Source organism: Haliaeetus albicilla, chromosome 7 (genome assembly GCF_947461875.1).
Source record: "Haliaeetus albicilla chromosome 7, bHalAlb1.1, whole genome shotgun sequence".
Classification (NCBI taxonomy): Eukaryota; Metazoa; Chordata; class Aves; order Accipitriformes; family Accipitridae; genus Haliaeetus; species Haliaeetus albicilla.
In genome coordinates, this window is record NC_091489.1 from 579,100 (window position 1) to 587,072 (window position 7,973).

The 7,973-nt window shown below is 58.2% G+C and overlaps 1 protein-coding gene across 2 annotated transcripts; it reads right to left on the minus strand.

The window, feature by feature from the left end:
- Nucleotides 1-3,434: 3,434 nt before the first annotated feature.
- G6PC1 (glucose-6-phosphatase catalytic subunit 1) lies at nt 3,435-7,973 on the minus strand. Of its 2 annotated transcripts, none has more exons than XM_069786246.1 (5): nt 7,682-7,973; nt 6,418-6,527; nt 5,500-5,608; nt 5,148-5,263; nt 3,435-4,535 (listed from the first exon to the last, which is right to left on the minus strand). In XM_069786246.1, the coding sequence occupies exons 1-5, from the start codon at nt 7,909-7,911 to the stop codon at nt 3,898-3,900; spliced, it is 1,203 nt and encodes a 400-aa protein (XP_069642347.1). In that variant the 5' UTR covers nt 7,912-7,973; the 3' UTR covers nt 3,435-3,897. The 2 variants fall into 2 exon arrangements, with proteins under 2 accessions (XP_069642347.1, XP_069642348.1); XM_069786247.1 differs by having other exon boundaries at nt 3,900-4,626; nt 7,682-7,972.

Here is a 7,973-nt window from a genome sequence, read left to right on the forward strand (position 1 = left end):
TCAAGCTTTTGCTGCTGAAATTTTGTAGGGAGGAGAAGGAATGAAATGTGGCAGGAATTGGAAGGATGCTCAGATCAGTAAATCCCCCTTAAAAGACCAAACTACGCTGGTCACCAGTTATGGCTGCCTGAGGTAGAATGGGGAGGCAAGAAGACAAGATGCTGTTCTCAAGCCTGTGAGCAAGGAAAGGAGGGTGCACCAAAGGACAAGTCTCTGTGAGCCCTTTTTTTAAAAAAAAAGATCTGACCTTTTTTCCTGACTACTCAGAAATCTGTAGATGCTGGAGGTCTGAAGATGTTTGCGCTAATGCCATTGCCAGGGCCCCTCACTGCTGGCCAGCACGCAGGGCTGCTGCTGACCTCTGGACTTGGTGGTTCCCTCGGGCAGCAATTGCTATTGACCCAGCTGTGACATTGATGGGAGCAGCTGTCGGGTAACACCGGCTTCATCGCTGCAGTCCCAAAGCTCCGCTGTGGTAGCATCAAGTACGTTACTGCAAAAGGGAATTTCATCCATTTGTAGTTGGCCTGGCAGAACAATGTTAACACACACATGCTGACTCTGTATATGAGAATTAAAGGCAGATAGAAGCAGCCACCTAGTGCTTTGTTTTGCAGGCAGACAAAACCATATTAAAATCATTTGTCTGAGCTGTACATTGGGCATTTCTTGTAGGTGTGTGCCTGAACACTTCTTTCACTTCTGTTGCCACAATCTTGAGCTTTCATTACCATTCTCTTCTGCCCAGCAGTGGCCTTTCCCCTGCCTCTGCAATAGTATCTTGTTTGGCTCTTTTACATGATAAGAAATAGCTCTACAGAAAAGCAGTCATCTGGCCCGAGCATTATTCTGAACGAGGCCAGCTAGGTTGTACAGTTATGACTGTCAGTGACAGATTGGGTCTTGGCATACAGCTGACTCCTGCTGCTTTCCGTGCTAGTCTGCAAAATGTGACATTGTCCAAGCTCATGCCTAGAGCTCCTGAGCATTTGCCTTCGGAACAGCAGCTGTTTCTGGAGTCCCCTAAGTAAAGACAGCAGCTTTCTGTGCATGGGTACATGGGCACCAGGCTGTGCTGGTAGTGCCTTGTCTTCGCCACTACCGGGAAGGCGTCTTCCTGGTCCACTACAGTACTCTTACACCTGGACTTTGCTGTGGGGTAATGGCAGAGGAACTGAGCCCTGAGCTGTCCTCCAGCAGGGCAGCTCTCAAAGAGAAGAGCAAGGTCACAATCATCCCCACTCTCATCTCCCATCCCTCTGCAGCTCTGTCAGTTCCCATCCTCCTCTTGATGTCCCATCGCAAGAACAGTACCCGAGTTTGGGAGTCTCCAGCAACCAGACTCATTTACGAGTGAGTATCATCACGAATGCTCAGCAAAAGGAAGCTGTTCCCCACCTGACATCTTGGCCTGGATAGTGGCAAGCTTTCCTCAGGCTTGATCAAGCACAGCAAAGGATACAGTCTGGAATCAGCTGGGGCAGAGAGCAGCTGGAAGGGGGAATGGGTGCCCCACAGGTGTATCAGTCCTTTCCCTTGTTGGGGTGCAGTTGTTACTGGTCCATTTTTGAACATCAGCAGTTTCTCCTGCTAATGCAGGTGTAAACTCCCTTGGGATCAGGCAGAGCTACTCCCCACTGTTCTTCAGCTTGCCTTTTCTGCCAGGGTGGGTCCGGGAGCTGTTGCAATCTCAGCTGCAGAAACTAAAGGGCGCTGTGGAGTCACGGTGTGAAAAAGCACGGCAGGTAATTTGGGAATTATTTTTCCCCTTCTTGCTGGAAATGGCATGACATGTTTGGTCCAGATGTTGGTAATAAACCGAGAAATAGAAGAAAAGAAACCTCTATCCTAAGGAGGTTTATCTATCATGAACACAGAGGATAGCAGCCCCAGCACACAGTGTTTCCATACACGGGTGATGCAGGTACCATTCAGCCGAGAGACCTTTGCCAGCTGTTGGTGAGCAGCAGGCGCAGGGTCACGACTGCGGCACCCATCAGCGCCTGTGGGGACTCCGCTGCGGGGGGGACCAGCAGCCCTTGTTCCCACTGCACACAGCAGGCTCCCGGAGAGGAGCCTCCTGCGCTGGCCTCCGCGGGGTCTGGCTGCCCCATCCTGATCCTTCCTGGTTGGAATAACCACTAGGCCAAGCCTGCCCACTCCCCAGCTGGAGGAAACTTGGCGGGGGGTGGGGGGTGTCTCTGTGTGTGCGCACACACATGCGTGTGCATCTAGGTAAACTTTCTACAAAGAATTAGGTCCACAGCAGAGCTCTGTACTGAGCAAGCTTTATAGCGAACTTTGCCGTGGAAGACATTCTAGCGTGGATGGGTTTTAGCATGGGGTTCTGCTGACGTGCAGTTTGGTCAGAAGGGAGGTGCTCTCTCACCTGATGGCTCTCAGTGTTTTGGCAGCTGGAGGGCTCCCATCAGATGGCTGGGAAAGGCTGCAAAGCCTCACACTCTGCTGCCACATGTGGTAAAGGCCATGCAAACCACAGCAAGACAAGGGACATTACCATGGCTCTGCTGGACACCATCTCCCGAAGGCATTGCAAGATCTGGGCAGGGGAGATGGCATTTCTCAGATGCACCACAGCAGAGAACACTGCTGATGCTTATAGCTGGGTATGGGGTAAATGCTGCAGGAACTGGTGTTTTGGGGGAGATATGCACATGCACATGTAGAGTCTGGCAGGAAGAAAGTATCTGTATCTTCATATCTATTTTAAACTATATCTCAGACTGAGAGAGGATGTTTACTAACTGAGTTAATTGGCAGGCTGTACAGCCTGTACAGCTTTGAAGTCAGCAGGGCGAGCCCACAGCCGGCTTCCTGCTAACGAGCACGGCGCCGAGGCAGGGACGTGTCCGCCGAGCCGGCAGCAGCGAAGCAGCTTGACCCCATGTTGACGCAGCCGCTTCCTGCGCCCCGGGCAGACCCGGCGTTCAGGCGAGCAGTGCCGGGAGGCCAAGCCAGCACTGACCACTGGGCCCTGACCCCGCAATGCAGCCAGCAGCCAAATGGCAGCTCTGTCCCCGCAGCCTGGGGGCTCAGCACAGCCCCAGCCGAGCTGGTTGGTCTCAAAGCTGTGCTTGTTTCCGTAACCAGCGAGGTGATGCGAGTGTGTCCCTGTTCCTGGCACAAGGTGCACCCAGAAACCCTGGATAAACAGCGCAAAAAGCAGCTCATCCCCCTGCGCTGTCCTGGCCATGTCCAACTGCACTTAAGGGTGAAAGGTGATGGGGACTGGGGGAGCCTGGTGCTGCCTTTCCCAGTAGTATGCCCATGCCTTGCAGGTGATGGTAGGAGCAGGACCCCATGGGAGATGTCCTTCCTTCAACACCACCAGCAGCCTCCGCCGCAGTCCCTGCACATGGGAGCCAATCCCCCATCCCGCCTCACTGGCCAGCGAGATGTCCGAACTCACCAGCTAAACACACCTTCAGGTTTAATAAATACCTTGTTTACAGATACACCCATATGTATATGTGTTTATAGCTATGCATTATGTATGTGTACACACATATGCAGATGTGTACACCATGCCACTTCACACAGCAGTGAATACTGAACACCTCAGGACTGGGGTGGAGCTCCCGCAAGACGGTGCTTTACCTCCAAATCACAGTATCTGCCCATTGCTGTAACAGAGCTGCCTCGCCAGCAGACCCCGAGCACCCATGGGTGAGCACCCTGCTTCCAGTGCTGCCGTCCCCAGCCCTGCAGCATGGAGGTGGTGCATCCCCATGAGCTGCAGGGGACTGCAGGGTCTTCCCTCTGCTGCCACCAGGTCCCTGGCTGATGAACCCCACCCGTGGATGCGGGAAGGGTGGCAGGAGAGCCCTGGGAGCACAGGGCTCACTGTGCCATCGGCTGGCCACAGACCACCCGACCTTACAGCATGACCAGCACTGTGGGTCCACGCCACGGGAGCCATCTGGCAGCACAGCCAGCCCGGCCTTCGCAGTCTGCTCCCAGTGTGGAGTCAGTCTGTGCAGATTTAGCGGGGAGCAAACTGTGGCTGGGGTGCACCCGTGGTCCAGTGACTGCCCCCGAGCCCAGAGCTGGGGGGGCCGCCTGCCCAGGCACACCATTACCTGCACGGACGCCCCTAGACAGCCTTCTTGTCCTGAGTGGCCCGGAGATGGGAGATGCAGTAGGGGATGAGGCTGACAGTGGCCAGTGGCACAGCTGCGCTCTTGCAGAAGGAGAGGACGTAGAAGAGCAGCTGCATGTGGGAGGGCGGCTTGAAGGCGTCGAAGAGGTGTAGGACGAGGAGGGAGGTGGCGATGCAGCCCAGGCGGAAGGGCAGCTGCTGGCCCTGCTTCCCCCGGCAGCTCTCCAGGTACATGTGGGAGTTGAGGGCCAGCCCCAGCCCAAAGAGGATGCCCAGGTTACGGAGGAGGCTGGCGAAGGGGGTGGTGTCGATGTGGACCCACTCGGGGTGGGCGCACCACCTCTGCGCCTTCTCCAGCGTCCAGAGCAGGTCCACGCCGAGCACCCGCAGCAGGAGGTAGAAGCCCAGGGCAAAGCTGAAGAGGAAGAAGGTGATGCCCAGGTACCGGCGGAGGCTGGCATGGTAGATGCAGCGGACGTGCTGGAAAGTTTTGGCCACAGCCATCCCTGCCAGTAATGAAGCAGGAGAGGAGGCGGTGCTGATCAGTGAGTGATTACCTGCCTCAGGGCAGTGGAGCCGAGCAGATCCCACAGCCCTGGGTGCTCTGGCGGGGGACGTGCTGGGGGCTGCCCAGTTGCTCCCATGTAGTGCTGACTGCCCCGACGGCCACCACTGTGCCCTGTTGCTCACAGACAACTGATTCTGCTCTGTTGCCCAGTGATAACCCTTCCACACCCCAGGCCTGCCCTGCCTGTGCCTTTGGGCCACATTCACTGTCCCCCAGAACCCAGCAGTGGCTGGCAGCGCCCTGCCTGCCTGGGACTCATGCCTCAAATGGGATAGGGACAAAGGCATGTCCTGGTGGGCATCCTGCCCGTGACGATGAGGGCAGTAACTGCAGAGCCACTGACACAGCTTTCTGTCACAACCCCGCACACATCTGTCAGGCTGTGCACTCTTCCTGGCCGGTGCTGCGGACCAGCACGGTGGTGCTGTGGGGAAGGGGACTGGGGTTTGATGCACTCACCTGAAATGACCCCCGCAATGACCTGATGGGGGAAGTGGGCAGCAATGAAGACTCGGGACAGGCAGACGCAGACCTGAACTGCCCAGAACCCTGTCCAAAGCACCATCCACAGCACCCTGCAAGGGGCAGGCGGCCACTTCAGTGCCAGGGCCAGCTCTCACTGCCTGGAGTGCTGCGGTTGCACCCTGAGCAGTGCCTGGCTGCCCACCAAGCACGTCCTGGTGCACACCCCGCCTGGGGTGCCATGGCCCGGCTGTCTGCCCACGGCCTTGTCCTCAATGGGCTCAGCTGCAAGCCTATTGGCTCTGGAGCACCCTCTGCCCAGCACAGGTGATTTTGGCAAACAGCTTACCAGTATTTGAGCGTCCTCAACTGCTTCTTCCCCATGGCAGTGGAGAGCAGGGCTGTCACCATGACATAGTACACACCTGCTGCGCCCATGGCATGGCCGGAGGGGCTCCCTGGGCAAGAAGAGAGACCCAGGTCAGACTCTCCTTCAGAGCAGGCTGTGCCCTCATGCCTGGGGGGCTCCCAGGCAGCAGCCCAGGCTCCAGGGGCTGCGGCACTGGGTGGCACTGCACCCAGCACCTGTCCCCCCCACCAGCGGCTGTGGTGCCACCTCTATGGCAGGCGCCCAGTTCCATCCCTAGGTGCAGGCAAGGCTGGAGCAGGAGACAGCACAGCAGGGGCAGCGTGGGAGCATGGCTCTGGCTCCGCAGCCCATCTGCCAGGCAAGACTGGGCAGAGGGCGCTGACCATTCCCGATGGCTTGTGCTGAGTGTGCCAGGAACACCTGAAGCCCTTCCCTGGCTCCGGTAGAAACCCCCAGGCAAAGTACAGACAGGGCTGCTCTGGAACCAGGCAAGCCCCTTCCCCATGGAGCAGCTGCCCACATTTGGGGCTGAAGGGCAGAGCACAGCGCCGGCAAGGGCCAAGGCTGTGGCCGAGCACAGGCAGAGGTTTGTGCTGAACCGCCACGTCTGTGCCGAGGGTCAAGGTCTGCTCCGTGCAGGGGCTGCCCTGCCTCCACCTGCTGCAGGCACAGCCAGCATCCCCAGGGACTGAGGTGGGGGCCAATGCTGTGGCTCAGTGATAACAGCCCTCTCTCAAGAGCTAGCTAGGGGTATGTGCCGCTGGTGGGCTGCCAACCGCAGCCCCAGCCATGGCAGCACCCTCCTCCCTGCGGGGACCAAGACCCAGAGTGGGGAGCTGCGTGTGCAGGTCCCCCGGGCAAGTGCCTGCTGCCTCTGCCAGGGCTGGGGGTCCCTACCAGGGCCGGTCTCGCAGGTGAGTGGAAACTGCTGGATCTCTGGGGCGGAGGTGTTGCTGTAATAGTCCGTCTCATGGACCCACCAGTATGGTCTCTCCCCAAAGAGGATCCTGAAAAGAAAGGAGAACGGGGGCTCTAGGGGTCCTGGGCACTAGAACAGGTGGGCACCACTGCGGTTTCTGCTCTGGCCCAGGAGCTGGAAGAGGCAAAGGACCCATGAGCCATCCAGGGCATCCTGACAGACACAGCATCCAGCTGGTCGCTTGGTCCCAACAGCCGGCACTGCCTGTCCGTATCCCCATCCCTGGGCCCTGAAGGGAAAGAGCAAGAACTTCCTGGGAGCAAGTCAACACGCTGAGAAAGAGGAGCAGTGTCTGCTCCCTCTAAGTCTTTTTCAGGCCAAGAGCAACTGTCTCATGGTGGCATCAGAGGCAGAGGCCACCCGCCCCTGTCACACGTGCAGGCAGCGTGAGCATCCCGGGTTATTCGAGCTGTGGGGCAGACGCAGAGCCGGGGCAGCCAGCACAAACCCCCTACCACGCTGCTGGGTCCTGCCGCAGGGATGTGGGGCACAGGCCACGCACATGGGTGCATGCAGCCCCAAAACCTTGGGACGCTGAACCGCAGTGGCAGGGACGGCACTGTGCTGGTCCACTGCCCCTGCAGCCGCTGGTACCACAGCCCACCACCCACAGGGACGGCACCCACGGCTACCAGCTGACACCGAACCCTGCCGGGCCGTGATGCCAGCATGGATCGGCCTCATGGTACAATTGACACTGCTGACAAGGCCATCTGGAGCAGTGGCTGGGTTCCTCGTGTGCTCCCTACCATGACTTTGCATCAGCGTTATCAGCTGTGGAAAGGAAGGGGATATCAGTGTCCTGGCTTACCCATGGGAAATGCTTGCCTAAAAGATCAGGGGAGCACCAAGCCCTGATCCTGCATATCAGAGCCGTGCCAGGCCATCCCAGTGGCCTCCCGTGGTGAGGGGCTCCATGCAGCCCCCACGCAGAACTGCAGCCCCAGCTGACAGCAAAGGGGTCTGTTTGCAGGAGGGTCCATCTCTCTGCCTGGCTTCTGGGAAGTGGGGAGACCCGCTGCTGCACGGTTCAGGAAGGAGTGACTGTTACCACTGGCAAGCTGGGGGCCAAACTCTGGTCTTTGTTTTACACCAGTGTCAAGGTTGAGAGTGCACATCTGGCCTGCATCAGTCCAGCTGTGCCAACATGCCCAGAGGGAGCCGTGGCGCAGGGCCACTCACCACTTGAAGACGAGGTTGAGCCAGTCACCGATCACGGCCACCCAGATGAGCCTGATGCCTACTGACTTGCTGAAGTGGAACCAGATAGGGAAGAGGACGAAGAAAGTGTTCCTGAGGTCGGCAGCAAAGGAGATGAAGAGGAACCAGTCCTGGGAGCCCTGGAAATGTTCCTGCAGCCAGTGCGTTGCCTGGATGCCCATGTCGTGCAGGAGGTTCATGCCAGCCTCCATCTTCCTCTGCAGCCACTGCCCTTCAGCGCAGCTCAGGCTGTCCCACGCTCCACTGTGCCGCT